The sequence below is a fragment of the Eleutherodactylus coqui genome, chromosome 8 (assembly GCF_035609145.1).
Source record: "Eleutherodactylus coqui strain aEleCoq1 chromosome 8, aEleCoq1.hap1, whole genome shotgun sequence".
In the NCBI taxonomy this organism is placed as follows: domain Eukaryota; kingdom Metazoa; phylum Chordata; class Amphibia; order Anura; family Eleutherodactylidae; genus Eleutherodactylus; species Eleutherodactylus coqui.
Window position 1 is genome coordinate 21,417,487 of NC_089844.1, and position 18,111 is coordinate 21,435,597.

At 47.8% G+C, this 18,111-nt stretch overlaps 1 protein-coding gene across 2 annotated transcripts; it reads left to right on the top strand.

The window, feature by feature from the left end:
- The first annotated feature begins 2,254 nt into the window (after positions 1–2,254).
- LOC136577446 (acyl-CoA-binding protein-like) lies at positions 2,255–8,823 on the top strand. Of its 2 annotated transcripts, none has more exons than XM_066577339.1 (4): positions 2,255–2,343; positions 7,614–7,731; positions 8,468–8,521; positions 8,681–8,823. In XM_066577339.1, the coding sequence occupies exons 1-4, from the start codon at positions 2,341–2,343 to the stop codon at positions 8,755–8,757; spliced, it is 252 nt and encodes an 83-aa protein (XP_066433436.1). In that variant the 5' UTR covers positions 2,255–2,340; the 3' UTR covers positions 8,758–8,823. The 2 variants fall into 2 exon arrangements, with proteins under 2 accessions (XP_066433436.1, XP_066433435.1); XM_066577338.1 differs by lacking the exon at positions 2,255–2,343 and adding an exon at positions 4,803–4,901.
- The last annotated feature ends 9,288 nt before the right edge of the window (positions 8,824–18,111 follow it).

Sequence of the window (18,111 nt, forward strand, 5' to 3'; positions counted from 1 at the left end):
TCGTCAAGATTAGCAGGGCCCCCAGGCATTAGAGGAACCCTGAGTTTATGTTCGCATCTTTATTGGTGGCCGCAAATGTCACGGGATGTTCAGAGGTTTGTTAGGGCCTGTTCAGTCTGCGCCCGAGGGAAGGCCGTTCGCAGACGTCCGGAGGGCCCGCTTCTGCCCTTACCCATTTCTAACAAACCGTGGTCGCACCTTTCTATGGATTTTATCACGGACTTACTGGAATCATTAGGTAACTCCGTCATACTAGTGGTAGTCGACAGGTTTACCAAGATGGCTCACTTTGTTCCTCTTAAGAAACTACCCACTGCTTCTGAGTTGGCCACCGTTTTCACCAAGGAGATTGTTCGGTTACACGGCATTCCCACCAACATTGTTTCTGACCGTGGTGTCCAATTTGTAGCTCAATTTTGGCGAATTTTTTGTAAGAGGATCGGTGTTGAGCTATCTTTTTCCTCCGCCTTCCATCCCGAATCTAATGGTCAGACTGAACGGATGAATCAGGACCTTCTTCAATACCTTAGGTTGTTTGTGGCTGACAACCCCAGTCGTTGGGCAGAATTCTTGGCGTTGGCAGAATTTGCAATTAACAATCATGTAAATTCTGCTACTAAGATGACTCAGTTTTTCTGTAATTTCGGTCTGCATCCTCGATTCTCAACTTTCAATTCTCTTGAATCGAACGTTCCGGCAGTAGAGGAGCGTATTCAGGAACTTCAAAAGATTTGGAATAATGTGTGTATTAATATCGAAAAGGCATGTAATGATATGCAGGATCGTAGCAGAAAGAGGTGTACTATCTCTCAGCCTTTTTCAGTGGGTCAATTGGTGACGGTACTTGTCTACCAAAAACCTTAAATTAAAGGTACCTTACTCTAAGATCATGCCTCGGTTTGTGGGACCATTTGTTATTACTCGGGTCATCAACCCGATGGCCTATGAGTTAGATTTGCCCAAAACCTGGAGAGTCCATAAGGTGTTGCACAAGAAATTATTGAAGGAATTCATTCCTGCGGTGGTGCCCACCTCCGGTCCCCCACCGCCTACCCTCGTTCAGGGAGAAGTAGAGTATGAGGTGGAGAGGATACTAGACTCCAGGATACTTCGTGGTTCCTTTCAGTATCTCATTGCATGCTAGGGATTTGGCCCGGAGGAACATTCTTGGGTTCCTGCCAGAGAAGTTCATGCTCCTCGTCTTGTGCGCTCTTTTCATAGGAGGTTTCCTCGGAAACCTGCCCCTATGATCGGGGTTGCGGAGGTCCTCCGTAAAAGGAGGGGTAATGTTAGGAGGAAACTTACCAGCAGCGCGGTCGGGTCTCAGCAGCATGCCAGTCCAACTGCATGGGTCCAGGCATGGCGTTCCTCCTTCCGGCGATGGTTCCCTTAGGGCGGCAGCGCGGCTCTGAGAGCCTTTTCTGATGTGAGTGGGTGGGTCTTTTTCCTCCACCCACCAGCATGTCATTAGCTCCGCCCCCTGGCTAGGGATAAGAGGCAGCAGCTGGCTAGGTTCATTGCCAGTGTTTGTATGTATCTAGTGAGGTTAATAGGTCTCTCTGGTCCTCTTAGTCCTTGCTTCTAACCCTTGCTTCAAACCCTTGCTCATACACTTTCTCTATCCCTTGCTGTAGGTTTTTTCAGCCTTGAGTTTCTCCTAGTTTTTGTGCTCCTTTTCCCCTTTACTATCAGGTGTCCCTAGACAGTATAGGGACCGCCGCCCAGTTGTCCCCCTGGGTTTAGCCAGGGCGAGGCAAGTAGGTAGGGTCAGAGTGGTGGGTGGTTGTTGAGGGACTCCTTGCCTTTTCTCTGTACCCGGCCTAACAAGCATCTTACATTTATAGGAGAATATATAACTTTAAACTAGACATGGACAAGTGAAGCAAACAATAAGCGCTGTATTAGACCCCCTCCTGCACATTACTTACAGTATAACGCTGCAAACATATCAAACTTCAATGTGAAAAAGAAGAACATAAATTGGACTATGAAAGGGAAATAAAACTTTGAAGTCCTTCTAAACAAGGGGCTTAGCAGGGGTAGAAACAATGTCTCTTACGTAAATGGTGGGAGAAGGGGTTAAACACAGTATTTTCCCCTTCCCCTTTAACCCCTTGGTCTCTTCTGTTAGTTTCCTTACATAAAATCTATATTGCAATCCATTTTAATAACACGGAGTGGAGGGGTGGGGGGGGAATACTTTTGCACAGCAGTGTAAAGCACGGAGTAGATTATCAAGTTTGACAAGGTTTCACTCTGTGGTGACGGCGCTTCATACACAGCGATTATCTGCGGCTGGGGCAGTCAGTGTCAGGTCTTGCCCCCCTCCACCCCGGTCACATGGTCTGGATTCATGTGTGGGTATTTGGGTCATGGGTCCAGCCTCTTCCCCTGCTGAGTCTCTGTGGAGTTGGCAGTAGACCAGGGGTGGGGTATATGGTATGGTACAGGGAACGTGTTTAAATATGATAACTAATATGTTTTAGTGTTTCTGCAGAATTATTAGTTATGTTTTTAGATTTTGTTTGTATTAATGGACATTTATGACTTGTTCTGCGGCCGAACCGGTTCTTTTCTCTTGGTTTTGTAATATATTGTAAATATACTTTGTTTTTGATTGTTGTAGATTTTATGCCTTGGATTGGTATATTAGGTTTTATTTTGGCAATTTTTCTGTTATTTTGTTATCCTTTGATGTTTTTTTACTTTTATAATAAAACGATTTACAGAACTGTGAGGGTCGCTTCATTGTTATATAAGAGCTGGAGACCCAGAGCAGAGCTGAGACGATCCTGGGGTGACGCTTCGTTCTGTCTCAGTGTATAGACTGTTTTATTACTGAGATCCAATAATATAGAAATCTGATAATCCGGTACAGAAGTGTAATATAAGATTCAGAGCAGTGCAGAGAAGATTCTGCAGTGGCACATTTAATTTCCAACCCTGTATGTCAGGGCTATGAACAGTTCTATGATAGATATTTGATAATCCAGAACATCTGATATTCTGATACAGAACTGTAATATAAGGCCTGAAGTAGCGTTGAGAAGATCCTGGGGCAACGCTTCATTCCGTCCACATATCAGAGTTAGGGAACATTCTATGGCTGAAGTCCAATAATCCAGAACATCTGATAATCTGGCACCTATTTGCTTCCTCTGATGCCATGATTGTACTTCTATGGGCTTCCCTTAGGGGGTGATGCCCTCGTCCATTCCTGTCCCTGGTACTTTGTCCTCGACAGGCGGAGCTTGGACTCTTACACCTCAGATAACAGCAGGGGGTGCCGGGGTGGCGAGCTCAGGCAGGTTACTATAGGTCTTTCTGTGGCTGCCACCATTATATCTGTCACCATATACCCTGCAGGAGTCTGTGGAGGGCGCAGCAGCATGTACGTTGCAGGAGTCTGTGGAGGGCACACCACCATGTGTCCTGCAAGAGTTTGTGGGGGGCGCACTACCATGTACCCTGCAGGAGTCTGTGTGGGGCTCACTACCATGAACCCTGCCGAAGTCTGTGGGGGGGGGGGGCGCAACACCATGTACCCTGCAGGAGGCTGTGGGGGGGGATGCACCACCATGTACCCTGCAGAAGTCTGCAGGAGGTACACCACCATGTACCCTGCAGGAGTCTGTGAGGGGTGCACTACTGTGTATCCTGTAAAAGTCTGTGGAGGCACTGCACCATGTACCCTTCAGGAGTCTGTGGGGAGCGCACCACCATGTACTCTGCAGGAGTCTGCGAGGGGGTGCTGCACCATGTACCCTGCAGGAGTCTGTGGAGGGCGCACCACCATGTACCTTGCAGGAGTCTGTGGAGGGCACACCACCCTGTACCCTGCAGAAGTCTGTGTGGGCGCACCACCATGTACCCTGCAGGAGTCTGTGGGGGGCACATCACCATGTACTCTCCAGAAGTCTGCGAAGGGGTGCTGCACCATGTACCCTTTCGGAGTCTGTGGGGGGCGCAACACCATGTACCCTGCAGGAGTCTGTGGCGGGCGCACCACCATGTACCCTGCAGGATTCTGTGGGGGGTGCGCCACCATGTATCTGCAGGAGTCTATGGGGGGTGCACCACCATATACCCTGCAGGCGTCCGTGTGGGGGCGTGGCCCTATGTACCCTGCAGAAGTCTGTGGGGGGCGCACCACCATGTACCCTGCAGGAGGCTGTGGGGGGGCGCACCACCATGTACCCTGCAGGAGGCTGTGGGGGGTGCACCACCATGTACCCTGCAGGAGTCTGTGAAAGACAAGCTGTAAGATATCCGCCATCACCCGACTGTAACAGATACAGATACACCTGAATACCAGGGGGCTCCAACCTCACAGGAAGGCGGCTCAGATACAGCAGGATCTTTGCTGGATACTGACCAACCAATGACTCCCATCTTATACAGCAATAGATTGTCAGCTCTTTAGCTCAGGGCGCTCATTTGGATGTGTGAGTGGCAGAGTCATTCAGGGGTGTCTTATCATTGTTATTACTAGGGGGTATCTTAGTATTATAAGGATGATATGGGAGGTTATAGGATGCATTGCTCTTATGAGGGTAATATTGGATGTATTATTATGGGGTGTATTGTCATGGGTTGCATTCCTGTTATTACGGTGATATCGGGTGTATTACTAGGATTATGGGGTGTTAGGCGGTGACATCGTGAGCTGTGATTGGACAGGGAGCACCACGTGACGCTCTAAGTCTAGACAAGAGCAGAATGACTTGTCTGACAGGCGCTGCCCTTTGCTACGCCCAGTATGGTTGCCAACTATTATTATGTCCGTCACATGAACATTTAGCAGCATTGTCATTGGCTGTGAGATCAGGCGGTTTCCGCACGTGCTGCCGTAGTGTCATCCTGAGAGTGAAGAGACCGAGAGCAGCGGCACCATGTTAAAGGTGGGTGGTTGCTGGGCCAGTACTGGACGACAGGGAGGTGATAGCAGGTGTCCCGCGTCCTCCTGGCCGCAGTCACGTAGTCATCCTGCAGTGGGCGGGGTTGGTGCTGCGGTGTCGGCTCAGTGTGTCAGCTCATTCCAACAGACTTTGTTCTGGTAAATCCCTCTGCTTGCTGTTGGTGAATGGAGGCATTATGAGGATGTAAGACTGCTGCCCTCCTGCTCATCCAGCTGAGGGTTTGTTGCAGTGTGTCAGGCTGTGGCTGCAGGGGACAGTTGGGTTTTTCGTGGCGTCTCCTTGCTGCACTTCTCATCACTTCTGTACATTCCGTGACATTTGAATAAATCCGTCTCGCTGATGCCGTTGGCCGTCCTTCCTGCCAGATTCAGTGATGGTGGCGCTTTGGGCGGTCCAGCGGGGAGATCTGTGCCTGCTACCGTCAGCTCTATTGTTGTCATGGAAACCCCATCCGCATGTCTGCACATGTGCAGCAATCTGACGAGGACAAGAGGTGCTGTAGATGCTGCTGCGGTGGCGAAGTTGGCTTCTCACTTATGGTAACTTTTTCTGCCACTCCCACAACCCCGCATATTAACGAGCGCCTGTATGTACCTGCTGTGTTCTGCGCCCTAGAGGACTCCACGGGTTTAGACAACATACAAGTTTAAACGTCTCCGGGGTCTAACGATGTGGGGGGGCTGCCGGGAGGAACTTCGTTCACCCCGTAGTCTAGACTAGGATCAACCGGCTGCTCCTAAACACAGTGAGTCCATCCAAACAATGGCGTGAGCGCACATCATACACGGCTCTGTTACACGCACATACCTGCAGCTGGTATGTTAAAGGGCTTCACAGCTGCACTCGGGGTTCCAGTTTCCTCCATTCAGGGACCAAGAACTGGCTCCGTCTTAGGATGGGACTGCAATGCGCCGGGCAGACCCCCAATGACTATATAATGGGGGTCGCCCAGCTTTTAGGCAGCATCACTTTCTCTTGCCGTATTCTGAGCCGCATCGGTGATGAAACGGCCGAACTGATTGTATTAACCCTAAATCCTCCGCATCAAAGTGTAGTAGATGACCCCCACCGGCTGGTTGTGGCATCAGCGGTCCGGCATGCTCCTGTCTGTCGCGGTGTACAGAGGCGCACCTGACTCATCAGCGGGGTCAGAGAGGAAGCTGTGGCTGCTACTCCTGTCTAGTGGCAGATGCGTGTAACTGCAGGTGCAGATCCTGATTTCAATTACCGCTTCGCCTGCAGTTACACGCAGCGGCCACTAGACAGGAGTCGGGGCCGCAGCTTCCTCTCCGATCCCGGCGCTGCCTGGGAAACCCCTCTAAATCTATCACTGGACAAGCCTGGTTTGTGGGGTCCTTGGCGCTGAGACCCCCACCCATCCCAAGGACGGGGATTCTGCTTGTCCCGTCCTTCTCGCTGCCCCCCTTGTAATAAGGCCACTCACAGGCATTTTTTTGCTGTTGCATTTTCAACGCTACTTTCAAATGCGCACGAACCTCCATCTCACCTGGGCTCTCAGACGAGCGTTTTTGCGCAGGTTTTTAGCACACGCTAAACCGAGCGCTGCATGTTGTATCTTCCAGCGTTGTCGCTCGTTTTTCACGCACTGATCGCCCATTGAAATGAATGGGGTGCATGAAAAACGGAGTAAGAGCGCGGTAAAAAGCCGTGGATTGCGTCTTACGCAGGTTACTTCGTTGCCGGGAGGAGAAAAAAAGATGGAAATGTCTCACGTCGTTACTGTACAAAAATATGCAGGCGAGCGCAAAAATACAGGAAAATACTGCATTTTTTGTAAACACGTGTGCGATTGTGGCCTAAGGAGACAGAATGGCGCGATGGCCGAGCGTGCGCCCGCCTCTCCATTCAAATGGGCTGACAAAAATGGCCGAGCGTATCGCTAATGTTTACTACATGTTACGCCCCGACGGGAACACGGAAGGCTGCGAATAGAGGAACAATGTGGTCTGTTAACCCCTTAAGGACCGGTCTGGGTCCATATTACTGAGCAGAATCGCACTCAAGCCCACGGGACGGTAAACGGATAATCGCGCATATTCACTGTTTTTACATATGTTGCCAGGAGACGGTGGAAAGCGGGATCGGGAGCATTTTTTTCACATCAAACCCCTCCCCCATCGCCAAAAAATCCCACAGTGAATACGGATGCCATAAACCACACTTACGCAGCAAGACTGAGCCGCATGTGTCTGTGAATGAGGCGTTAAGGGGGATCGGTTTCTCGCGTGGGACGGCTGCATGTAATGGCGCAGTATTTGTGATAGGCAGTATTTATTGCAGAAGTAGAAGCTCCGCCCACTTGTCAGTAAGATTGTGCGCCCATCTGGGCTGACTGTGTAACTTCCTACACTGCATCCTGTTATGGGGGTCTCCAGACCTGAAGAAGGGGCTTCTTCCACGGGAGTAACGAGGCTCCCAAACTGTTAGGCATCCTCTAATCCTGGGGGTGAAGATAATGGCGTTCTGTATGTATAGAAGAACATACAAATCCGATGGTGTGAGCTGCTGCTGCAGCGCTTCTTGTGTCGGCCTACTGGATCGTCTGCGCGGTGACTGAGCTGCTGGCAGGGAGTGTTAGTACTGATTATTGAGCAGCCTCAGGGCCACTAGTACTGTCTGTTTAGCCCCTCCCTCATTGGCTCCTCCTCCTCATTATCATATTCTCTCTTTCAGGCTGCTTTTGACAAGGCGGCAAAGATGGTGAGGCAAAAGCATTGCACCCCGACCGAGCTGGAGCAGTTGAAGATCTACTCCTGGTACAAGCAGGCGAACGTGGGGGATGTGGACACAGGTACGTGGGACGGCGAGTTGCGCTGACTTGTGATTGTGTATTCACTGACAACAAGCAGAGATCTTAGATGAAGTGTGACCAGGTTCAGCCCTTGTCTTATTAGCTGGCCTCAGTGGCTCCACCCCTTTGCCAGGCAGCAGTGTTGATGCTTCCCTGTTGTCACATTGTATCACAAATTAGGGATGCGGTCGGAAGCGCAGAACATTCTCTCAGTTTTTCTCTCCTATTCTTCTGGGTTTTATTATTTGAGATCAAATCCGCCCGATAAATACCGACCGACCAATGGCGTGAGCGCGCACCGCGGCCGTAAGCACTGTACCAGAAACATGGCGTCCTTATCTCAACTGTGGCGCGGTTTCAGTGCTGGTATTTCAGCCACAAATCCCGGACATCTATAGAATGAATGGAGCGAATGGCCGTCGGCTTCTCGGACGCGTTCGGCCGCACAGCTTACGGATTCTTCTAGTTCTGAGGGTTCGGCACTAACTGTCCTGCCGCGGCCGCCGAGTATCTGATGGGGGAGGCGACTCACAAAGGTTAAATAACAGCAAGTTTGGGGTTTTTGTTTAGTACCTTCTGTAATAAGTTCCCCTCCCCCACCCTTTTCCCAGACGGGTAAGGGCTTCGGGTACGCCCCACATTGTGGCAATGACCCCTCCTGTCCACAAGTCTCCAGTAGAGATGGCCACATCATGGCGGCTTCCATCACTCATCCTGTATTTTCTGTTTTCTCCAGACCCGCCGGATGGAGATGCTCGACAGAAATGGGAGGCATGGAACAAGCTGAAGGGTAAGGAGACTATCACAAGGGGCCTTCCTGTAAATGTGCACAGGGGGCGGGGCCAGGTGTTGGACGCTGCAGTTTCCAGGAAGGTCTCAACAGACGGTGACCTCTGCCGGGGGTACAGGGGGCATCACTCCCATCATGCTGTCTCCATTTGTCTTCCAGGCACCCCCCAGAGCGACGCTATGATACAGTACATCAAGATGGTGAAGGAACTAAAGTCAAAATACGGAACTCAATGAAGGGTTAATGCGTGCGGCCGGCGGTCTGCAACGGTTTTCTTGCAATAATAAAAGCATTACTTTTCATCTTTTGCCTTATCACTGGTTGGGGACATGGGGGGGGTATCGGCCACTGCTGTGTCACTGAAGCCTAGAGTGGTAGAGTTGGAAGGGACCAACTCAGCGCAGGATTCACTAAATGGCATGGAGGCTTCTGATTTGTTAAGGAATATATATATATATTTGTAATAATATCCTGTTTCCCCAAAAATAAGCCCTAGCTGGATTTTAAAAGGTGTCCAGGCAGCTATACATTAAAAAAATTTGGAGCAAAAATTAATATAAGGCCCTGTCTTATTTTCAGGAAACCGTTTTTTATTTTTTTGTGTGTGTCCAACACTTTTCCTTTTTTCCATCACGATCCGGTATTGTTTAACACTGGAGGCCAAAGGAGTAAAGAGATTGTTCTGGATAAACAGAAGCCGACACGCAAGGATCTCAGAATTTGAAGTTTTTGTTCTCAACCGGCCTGTCATGGTTAACAAAAAAAAAAATATATATATATATATATATATATATATATAATACCTTGACTCAGCGGGGGGCGTGGCTTATTGTTGTACACAAAAAACAACAAGGGGGCTTCACATGTGCGAGTAAAAAATGATGAAACCAAAGCAGGAACTTTGCGGCTTTCGTGCGATGCCTTATCATTAGAAAGGCCTACTGATTCTTGTGCTAAAAAAATTGTGGCAAAATCGCAGGTGTCAGCCATGTTTTATCACGGAAAAAGCAGTTCTGACAAAGTGTCCCCCCCCCCCCTCCTTAACGCAGCGGTATTGCGATCGCCGGTGTGAAGGAGCCTAAACATTTGATTTCGTGTGTTTTGAGTTCCATTAGTGTCATTGAAAATCACGATTTTTGTCATGGAAACATTTTTTTTGGGAACCTGTAAACCGTTTTCGGCGCCCGTAGAGCTTTCACACTACAAGATGCAGAAGATTCTACACCACAATGCGTAGGTTTACACGTGGATCAGGCCGACTCCATGCGGGCAAGAAAATCATGTGTTGCATTAAAATGTTTCCAATGGGCCGGCAGCAGCTTCCCCCCACATGCTCCAGTGCACTGCGAGGGTTCCCCATTGAAAACCAGGGGAGACGTCTGTGCTGCTGACAGCATCGCCGCCTCGTCTCTGCGGCACAATCACATGTTGGTGAGCGTGATACCAGGCCGGGGCTCGCGACCCGCTAGCGCACTTGTGTGAAGCCTTATAGCGCAGAAATCAGCAGCAGCCGACTACACTGCATGGTAACGCAATATTCCACATGTTGGAAAAGTCACTTAAACCAACTGCCAATTTGGGAGCAAAAGAGAATCTGCTGCAAATTTTGGGGGATTATTTTCTTTTCTTTTAAAACACTTGGAGAAAAACTGAAGCATCCCTGTCCACGGGGGCCATTGGTAAAGCCTCTCACAGGCAAATTTTACTGCATTTAATGCAGACCTGCAGTCGGCTGCGGCGCAGGATTGCAGATTCCAGCACAGTCTGCTTTGTCCGTTTAGCGCACCTCATCACAATGATGGGCTGCGCTAAAACACGCTGTCAGCCGAAGGGAGCTGCAGCTGAAAGCAAAATTGCGACGCTTTGCAGTGTGCATGTGTGAGAGGACCCTAAGAGGGCACGAGGGGGAGAAAGTTGTACAAGTTTTGCACATTGCAAGAAGCACAAAACTCGCATGAAAACACAACCCATTGTTTGCACCAGGTGCTCTTTGTCTGGCAGCTAAGCTGTAGAACAGAAGTATCACACGAGAACAGGACTACAGATGAGCGGCGGCCCGCCCGGACGCAGTGTCTGTGCAATGCAGGTGCTGTACGAGAATCTTGGGCTCAACTCACGATCGTCTGTGGATGCAGCCGGACAACACGGGGGGGAGTCTATGGATTCACCACCACCAGTACAACTGACTTACATGTTACACGGGTCATATGTGCCATATCTGATATGGTGGCTACATCGATCGTGTGTTATAGCGTCTGTCTGGACGAACCAGATGTATGTCGCAACATTTTCACACAGCTGGCAGATGTTTCTAGACATGGTGAAATATTGGGTGGGGGAAGGGTGTGAACGTCTATACAGGAGGAAGAATTCCAACTCAAGCAACTTTCCACAAGATGTAAACTTCCTGCAGGATCTTCTAGAAAACTTATAATCTCCTTCCTGCGTCTATAATCCATCCTGACCATCTGTAACCCCAGGAGGTGCTGACTGGTAAGTATCACACCCTGCAGATAGTCTCTCCTATAGAATGATGGCTATGGGGGTGGCTGTTGTGTAGGTGCAGAGTGGTAAGGTGACCAGATTTTCCCAGGGTCAAAGGGGTGTGGTCAGGGGCGGGGCTTATCATGACTTAAGGTTTTTTTTTTTAAACCTTACAGGGCTGCTTCAAAAAGACAGGGAACAAATTCTACAGCATTTCTGCATCCAAAAAACAGTCAAAATTCTTACCATTGGTGAAGATTTTGACTGGAAATCAGCCGCTGTCAGCGCTGCCCGGCTTCCGGTTCCCAGCGGCCTGTAGTGACCTCACCTGACCAGGCCGCTGGGGAGCGCTGTCAGTGGGAAGCTTTCGAAAGAGGTGAGGGAGAGCGCCGCATAGTATGAGATCAATTACTAGTGGCCTCACTAGTAATAGCGCTCCCCTATACCAGCCCCAGCAATAACAGTAACCTCCACAGTAGCCCCAATAGTATTATCGCTCCGCTATATCAGCCCCACACAGTAGCCTAAGCCAGCAATAATCGTAACCTTCCATAACAGCCCTGGCAATACAAGTGACTCCCACAGTAGCTCTAGTAGAATCAGCGTCCCCCTGTACCAGCCCCAACAATAATAATAACCCCCACAGTAGGCCCAACAGTATTATCACTTCTCTACACCAGTCCTAGCAATAATAGTGCCCCCCCCCCACATTAGCCCAAGCCAGCAATAATAGTGACCCCCCCCCATACACACACACAGTAGCCCCAGTAGTAATAGTGACAACCCCCCTCCCATAGTATTAGCGCTTCTCCTGAGACCCATATACTGACTCTTTCCTGGTCTTCACAGCACCGCTGCTCCTCTCAGCACTGCTGCCTGCCAGCAGCACCTCCTCCCTTCTCCTCTTGCAGAACCAAAGAGTAGAGGAGGGAAATCAGATCTTGGATGCACACACTGGCATCAGTATGTGCATCCGGCCTTGGCGCTGCAGAGTGATTACTGTCTGGGGAGCTATGGCACCCCAGCAAGTAATCCCTATAATGGTGACCTGCTGTCTTGGCATAAAGCGGGACACAGGGTCCCAAAGCCGGACTCTTCCGCCTAAATTGGGAAGTCTGGTAACCTTAGTTAAGGCAGCAGAAATGAAGATCTAAGCTCTCGAAAGTTGTGAGTTCAATCCCGTTGTGGTTCAGGTAGCCTTCCATCCTTCGGAGGTCGGTAAAATGAGTGCCTAGCTTGCTGGGTGGGGAATAAATAAATTACCTGAAAGCGAGGACACTATGGAGAAGGCAGTCAACTATTTGATGTGCTGTAGACATGCAGTGGATGCAGATACTTTCTCATTAATTCCTTACTAGCCGCTGATGTGTTCTCTGCAGTTGGAGAAGACCTTGATGCCTCGGCATGTTTTCTGTGTGGGTTTTGCACCCGTCCTCTGGGTTGGGATCACACAGGGTGCAGGAACTGCCATCATCTATTTCTGCATGGGATGGGCTCCGGCTCTTTTGCAGGATGGCGGCTTTCTAGATTGTTGAGAACATAAGCGAGGCAGTTGGTGAGCAGCGTGGCCGAAACACCGACATGGTGCAGAGTTGGCCACATCTTTAACCCCTTAAGGACCCAGACTATTTTGACCATAAGGACGCAACAATTTTCGGGGAATTTTCATCTCCACTTTTGAAAAGTCATATCGCTTTTCATTCTTCAGTGGACAGGGGTGTATGAGGGCTGGTTTTTGCGTGACGAGCTGTAGTTTTTATTTGTACCGTTTTTGGCTACAATGAACAAAACGCATTTTGCTTTTTCGTTTTTGCTGTGCAGCATCACAATGATACCAAATATGTGGGGGTTTTCTTACATTTCATTTTAATTTTTTTTTTTTTTAATTGGGAAAATTAGCTTTTTTTTTTTTGTTTGTTTTTACACTCCCTGTACATATATCCTGTATGCAGGATGTATGTACTGCAATGCCTTATCCATTTGTAATAGCGATCATAGGCAAGCTGTTGCGGAGGTCCGATGACATCACAGAGGGACCGCCCTTCCTCTGTGAACCCTTTACATGCTGTGACCTACATAGATCACAGCATGTAGGGGTTGATAGCGGGGGTCACAGTCCTTATGTACCCACGTTGTTGCAGTACAGATAATTCCCTACTTGCGAACAGGTTCCATTCCAGGAGCCTGTTCGCAAGTACATTTGTTCGTATGTCCGAACAAATGTTTGTATGGAGGGTATCGCAGGTGGACCCCACTCCATATAACGTCGGGTGCAGGCTGTTCTTACAGCGGACACCCAGCAGCACCAGTTCCGATGAGCCACGCCACTTGTCGGAACTGTTAACACTTTAATGCCGCTGTCAGAACAGCCAGCGGTATTTAAGGCGTTAACAGTTCAGACGAGCAGTAAGGCTCATTGGAACTGTTGTCAAATGTCAAAGATAAGAACCGCAGCGCAAAAATAGCAGCAATAATACCCATTGTCATTGGAACTGTTGTCGCCGGGTGTCCGCTGTAAGACACAGCCGGCACCCGACGTTCAGGGGTCCCATACAGTGTCCTGCGATAAGCACAGGGCTTGATAGGCGCTCTGCATAGGCAGCCCTAGGGCCTTTCAGAAGGCCCCCGGCTGCCTAGCAACCGCACAGCGTCCTGCGATCTGACCGGAAAGGCTTGATAGAAGCCTGTCCAGTCCTTGCACAGTATGATGTAATGCATGACGACATACTGTGCAGGACAGATTGTTTGCATCTTGCAAAGTTCGTAACTGGAACGTTCGCAAGTAGGGGACTATCTGTAGTTGCTTCTAAGCCCGCGACATCCACAGGCCGCAAGTTTACGTCCTGTTGCGTTAAGAACCCTACAGCCAGGACATAACCTTTTGTCCTCTGGCGTTAAGGAGTTAACTGCGCAAATGCTGTGGAATTTAAAGGGGTTGTCCCGCGCCGAAACGGGTTTTTTTTTTTTTCAACCCCCCCCCCGTTCGGCGCGAGACAACCCCGATGCAGGGAGGTAAAGAAAGCTCACCGGAGCGCTTACCTGAATCCCCGCGCTCCGGTGACTTCTCTACTCACCGCTGAAGATGGCCTCTTCCTCCGTGGACCGCAGCTCTTCTGTGCGGTCCACTGCCGATTCCAGCCTCCTGATTGGCTGGAATCGGCACGTGACGGGGCGGAGCTACACGGAGCTACACGGAGCCCCATAGAAGACTGCAGAAGACCCGGACTGCGCAAGCGCGGCTAATTTGGCCATCGGAGGGCGAAAATTAGTCGGCACCATGGAGACGAGGACGCCAGCAACGGAACAGGTAAGTATAAAACTTTTTATAACTTCTGCATGGCTCATAATTAATGCACAATGTACATTACAAAGTGCATTATTATGGCCATGCAGAAGTGTACAGACCCACTTGCTGCCTCGGGACAACCCCTTTAAGCCTTGTATTTCAATGGTTGAATTCTGCAGCAGAATTTAACATGCTGCGGATTCAATGCAGAAACACCCCTCACCACCCCCTCACAGCTTGGACTGTAATTGCTGCAGAAATAATCGGCTGGCTGGCCATGTATTAAGCTAGCACCACCTAGGATACACCAGGGTCGGTGCGGAAGCGCTGTTTCGACCCTCGCTGGCTCTTGTGAGAGGGAAATATATACATTTGTAGGTAGAAAATACCTATATACATATATATATATATATATCTCGTTATGTGTATTTCTTTTTATATGTATACTAATTCTGTTTTTCTATACATACTAATTCTAAGCTAAAATGACAAAAACTTAATATGTAGCCTTATATCAGATATTCCAAAGCTTTGCAAGGCTGAGAGAGATGTGTCCAGAAATTCAGAGATGATAGAGAGCCGGATACGAAGGCCGCGTGCTTGGCTATTTTCCCAATATCTAGATAACGACTGTTTCACTACATATATAACTATCACTGCCTCAGGTGGAACTGCGAACATCACATATACGGTTATGCGGTGGATTTGAGCCAATAAGACTACACATTCCTAGTGACGTGACCAAAGAATATAAGACCCCATGTAATCTGTAATAAAGTGCGCAGTTATTTCCCCATGTGAGGAACTATACTCGACCTCCGTGTGTGGTGTTTCTTCTTTACCGCCGGCAATGGGGCATTGGCATGGGTCTGATTGGTGCTGTACTCAGAATTTCCCTGACAGTTGGCGCCCAACGTGGGGCGGTAAAACTGAAGCCATGCAGCCCAGAACACCCGGATCCACGCCACAAGGAAGCCGTCCTGCTGCAAACCGAGCCTGATCAACTCACAGAACTCAAGGTAAGACCAACATATATTTATGTTGCGTTTTACGCTTGGAGTCTTGCAGCAGGAGGGACTATCTGTGTTTTGTGACCGTACGGGTTCGGTTAAGAGTTCTACACGGTAACTCGTGGGCTTCAGGTTTGCTGTCACGGACCGCTGACCGTGATAAGCGCACCAATCGCCCACCCAGGGACTAGTCTATAGTCTATTTGTACTCTGAAGTCCGCAGCATTTTAGCAGTAGTGGCGGTTGTTTGTTGTATCTACAGAAGTTTTTGTCTCACAGAAGGAGGAACCTTCGGTTATCTTGCCAAAGAGAGCAGATAATTTGGGCTAGAAGGAAGTACTCTGTGTGACGTGTAGTTTTAGCTTGTTAGTCTCATAGAAGCAGGAACCTTCAGTTATCTCGCCACGAAGAGCAGATAATTTGGGCTAGAGGGAAGTACTCTATGAGACGTGTTGTTGTTTTTTTAATATGTTTAAGACCTTATTAAAGAAGGACGGAGCCCCTTAAGGACTGTCGTCGGACGGATGAATTGGTGGCAGAGAGACAAGGGTCAGAGTTTGTAAAATGTAAGACAACCCTTATGAAAATGTGTGACATGGACCCGCACAGTAGATTACAGTATGGTGACTGGGAGGAGTTTCTTAGGACCAAAAAGGGCACCTTGAAAGACAAAGGTTTACTAGAAAGTGCTGAGATGAGGAGCAGAGGGACAGTCAGAGAAAGTCAAGTATATACACATATTAAGAAAGTATCTGTAAGTGAAATGTTGGAAAGTACAGTATGTGATCGGGAGGGTGTCGTGAGAGTGTCTATTGAAGGTTACATTGCCGGTTAGGAAGGGAGAGAAATATGGGGAACAAGCAAAGTCGAAAGAAAGGTTACTGGCATGTGATTTGGTGGCAGAGAGTGAGGAAAAGGTGTATAATACAAGGTGAATAGATATAGATGTATGTGTGTGTGTATATGTGTATATATATATATTTATGTATACTAGCTGATTTATCCGGCTTCGCCCGAGTTGATTTGGTACTGGTGTTTATCTGATGTTCACACGGAAAATCTTATGCAGTCATCGTTACTTTAGAGAGCCGAGGAAAAAAATATGTTCAACATTTTGCATGGTTCTTTGCGTTACCCAGGAAACACCACGTGGAAGTAACCATGCGATGTTTTCTTCTTTTAAAATGACATCAGGAAGTGAGAGAATTAGATTCCGTACGTAAAATTTGGACGCTAATTATTTTACACTTATAATTAAATAATCGAGTTTGGACCCATTAGCATTTCCTATTTATAACATAATCAATGCCCCTGCCAAATTTCAAGTTTCTATGCCACCGGGAAGTGCGAGAATTAGATTACGTACGTAAAATTTGGACGCTAATTCTTTTGCGCTTAGAATTGAATAATCAAGTAGGGACCCAATAATTTTTCCTATTTATGACATAATCAATGCCGTGCCAAATTTCAAATTTCTATGACATCGGGAAGTGAGAGTATTAGATTATGTACATAAAATTTGGATGCTAATATTTTTGCGCTTAGAATTGAATAATCGAGTTGGGACCCATTAAAGTTTCTTATTTATGACATAATCGATGCCCGTGCCAAATTTCATGTTTCTATGACATCAGGAAGTGAGAGAATTAAATTACGTACGTAAAATTTGGACGCTAATTCTTTTGCGCTTAGAATTGAATAACCGAGTTGGGACCCATTAGATTTTCCTATTTATGACATAATAATCAATGCTCGTGACAAATTTCAAGTGAGAGAATTAGATTATGTACGTAAAATTTGGACACCAGTTCTTTTGCGGTAGAATTGAATAATCGAGTTGGGACCCATTAACTTTTCCTATTTATGACATAATCAATGCTCGTGCCAAATTTCATGTTTCTACGCCATCGGGAAGTGAGAGAATTAGATTCCATACGTAAAATTTGGACGCTAATTCTTTTGCGCTTAGAATTGAATAATCGAGTTGGGACCCATTAACTTTTCCTATTTTAGACATAATCTAGGATTGTGCCAAATTTCATGTGTCTACGGCATCGGGAAGTGAGAGAATTAAATTCCGTACATAAAATTTGGATGATAGTTCCTTTGCACTAGAATTGAATAATCGAGTTAGGACCCATTTATTTTTATTATTTTGGACATAATCTATGCTTGTGCCAAATTTCATGTTTCTACGACATCGGGAAGTGGGAGAATTATTGGCGAGCCAGTCAGTCAGTGACACACCTACACACAAATGGTTAACTGAGCTCGCTTCTAGTGAGAGAAGGATTGTTTACTTGAAGCTGCAGAAACTGAGATAGCCCCCCTTCTTGTTTTTGTCTTCTGTCTAACTTCTCAGGGCCAATAGATAAGAGCTGAGCAGAATGTAATACTAACCTTGGAAAGTAGCTTTGTTTGCTTTAATGGAATAGAAGCTTGTAATGAATCTAATGAATTATACTGTCTCAGAAGGCAGGAAAGTTAGGAATTTTAAGGTACATTCTTGCTGGGTTCTGAGGTCACAGATGGACACGTCTTGGTGTCTTTCATACAGGTGTAAGAAAGTTATACCCCACTTACATCCTGTAGGGGCTTTTAAGAATACAGGGGTTGAAAATGCAGAACATGTTGCGCTGTCAGAAGGTCCCAGCATATGTGTTATTTATGAGTTTAAATGCAGGGAATAGTTAAACTAAAACAACTTTGTTCAGTGTGTGTTTCATATTCACAGAGAGATAACAGTTATTTTGCAAAGGTGGGGGCTGAAAGATTGCCACGCATTCTAAAATACATCAGCGTTTAATATA